Consider the following 2087-nt stretch of genomic DNA (forward strand, 5'->3'; position numbering starts at 1 on the left):
AAAGAATTACTAAAAAAAAAAAAAAAAGTTATAAATCGGAGTCTCTAATAGGCTCACTAAGCCAGCCCCCCCTGCCCCCGCCCTGGCCTCCGCACGGCAGAGCCGGGGCGCAGGGCTTGCGCCCCTGGGAAAATAGCGATAGCGGGAAAATAGCGAGCGGAGCACTCCGCACTTCCCGGAGCGCCCAGCGATTTCTGCCTCCCGGGGCACAGCCCGTCTAAAGGCTTTCGCTGCAATCCATCTCCCCTCGCGGCCTGTAAACATCCTGACCAAGGGAGTAAATATGTCGGAGGATGTCTGACTGCCGGGGCACGGCCGCCTCTCCCGAGGAGAGCCCCTGGGGGCGGGAGACGGCTGCATGGTGGCCCCCCGAGCCCCTCCGGCCTGGGACCCGCTCCGGATCATGCCGGGTTGTCGGTCTCGACCGCGGTATAACAGAGCTCTCCTTGTTCCTGTGCTCGCAGATCTGACCTCCTTATTAACTACGAGCCGCCAAACTGGGGTTCATCTCCCCAACTTGCAGCCTTCCGCCGGCCAGTTCTTCGCGTCTCTAGACCCCATTAACGAGGCCTCTGCTATCCTGGGTCCCTTAAACACAAACCCAAGGAGCTCAGTGCAGCACCAATTTCAAGACACTTTTCCAGGTACATCTCGTCCCTCCTCGACCCTCCCGTGGCGCAGGGCCCTTCGTCCTGGAGCAGCCCCCTTCCTCCCGGAGGGACTCGCCAGGCACTTTTGAAAGGCCAGGGTGTGTGTTTTGTAGCGAGGTTCAGATTTTGGGCGAAAGCCGGGCTGCGTGGGGGGGAGGAAGAGTCGGCTAGGGCCTGACCTAGAGGACCATCCCATCGAGTACAGGAGTAATAACCTGGGCAGAGAGAGAAGGAGCGGGGAGGGGGGAGAGGAAGAAATTCGGGTTCCAGGCAGCTCCACCCGCGCCCGAGGCAGCACAAGCTGACAGGACACGTACCCATCGGGCAGGCAGGGCCACGCTGGCCCGGGCCCTCCCTGCACACCGCAGTCCAACTCTTATTCTGATCGATTGAATGCTCCCTTTCAGGCTGCAATATTAATAACGCCGTCTCCCCCTCTCTTCCCCCGCTTTTCTCTTCCCCTCCCCAGGTCCGTACGCAGTTCTAACCAAGGACACTCTGCCCCAGACATACAAGAGGAAACGCTCCTGGTCCAGGGCTGTTTTTTCCAACCTGCAGAGGAAAGGTTTAGAAAAACGGTTCGAAATCCAGAAGTATGTCACCAAACCGGACAGGAAGCAACTGGCGGCGATGCTGGGGCTGACAGATGCTCAAGTAAGAATGGCTTCGGTTTTGTTTCAAACCTTACTTCCAGTTTAGATGGATACCAGAGGGCAGTAAGGTTTCGACGTGTTTTCCCTTCCTTTATTATAAGTGGGGCTGTCTGAGGGGCTGCACCTCGCCCCGAGCATCTCTTGCGCCCAGTTTCCGCGGCGTACCGCGGCCCGGCACGGAGTTTTTGCCTTTGTTTTGTCCACCAAGGAGCAGGCCGGGCAGAGAGACGAGCGGGGCCAGGGCAGACCATCAGTGTGCGCTTTACTGGAGTGCAATTTGCTGTAGGAGGCAGTTTAGGTCAAAGGAAGTAGATGTGAACACACTATTCTTAATGTCCCCTTTTTTTTTTCCTTTTTGTTTTTAATTTTTTTTTGTTCTAAATCTTTCTTCGCGTTGTGAAATCCCTCGTTCTGAGGAAGTGAAAACACTTCTTCAAACGGAATCATTAAACGCCACTCTGTAATGATTCCACTATTGAGGGCCCTCAGCGCACAGAATTGTTTAACGCTGTGGTTTCTTGAGCAAGATTTGGTTTCCTGGAAGAAGAAGCAGAAGGAGAGAGGAAAAACCCCATCCAAACAAACAAACAAACAAACAAGCACATACGGGGTGGGGTGTGTGAGGTATTTAAATACACAAACTAGGAGGAGGAAAAAACAAAGAAAAGCCATTTAGTCTCGTAAGGATCTGGGCAGCGGGAGGGGAGGACGGCTCCTCCTTCTCTCCCCGCTTTGCCGGTGCCGGTGGAAGGGGTCGGAGCCGGGCGCGGTGCGGGGCGCGGTG

General features: G+C 55.5%; 1 protein-coding gene across 1 annotated transcript; it reads left to right on the forward strand.

Annotated features, from left to right (window-relative positions):
• The first annotated feature begins 46 nt into the window (after window positions 1–46).
• HLX (H2.0 like homeobox) lies at window positions 47–1858 on the forward strand. Its single transcript, XM_017729615.1, has 2 exons — window positions 47–644; window positions 1120–1858. The coding sequence occupies exons 1-2, from the start codon at window positions 359–361 to the stop codon at window positions 1347–1349; spliced, it is 516 nt and encodes a 171-aa protein (XP_017585104.1). The 5' UTR covers window positions 47–358; the 3' UTR covers window positions 1350–1858.
• The last annotated feature ends 229 nt before the right edge of the window (window positions 1859–2087 follow it).

Source organism: Corvus brachyrhynchos, unplaced genomic scaffold (genome assembly GCF_000691975.1).
Source record: "Corvus brachyrhynchos isolate BGI_N302 unplaced genomic scaffold, ASM69197v1 scaffold101, whole genome shotgun sequence".
Classification (NCBI taxonomy): domain Eukaryota; kingdom Metazoa; phylum Chordata; class Aves; order Passeriformes; family Corvidae; genus Corvus; species Corvus brachyrhynchos.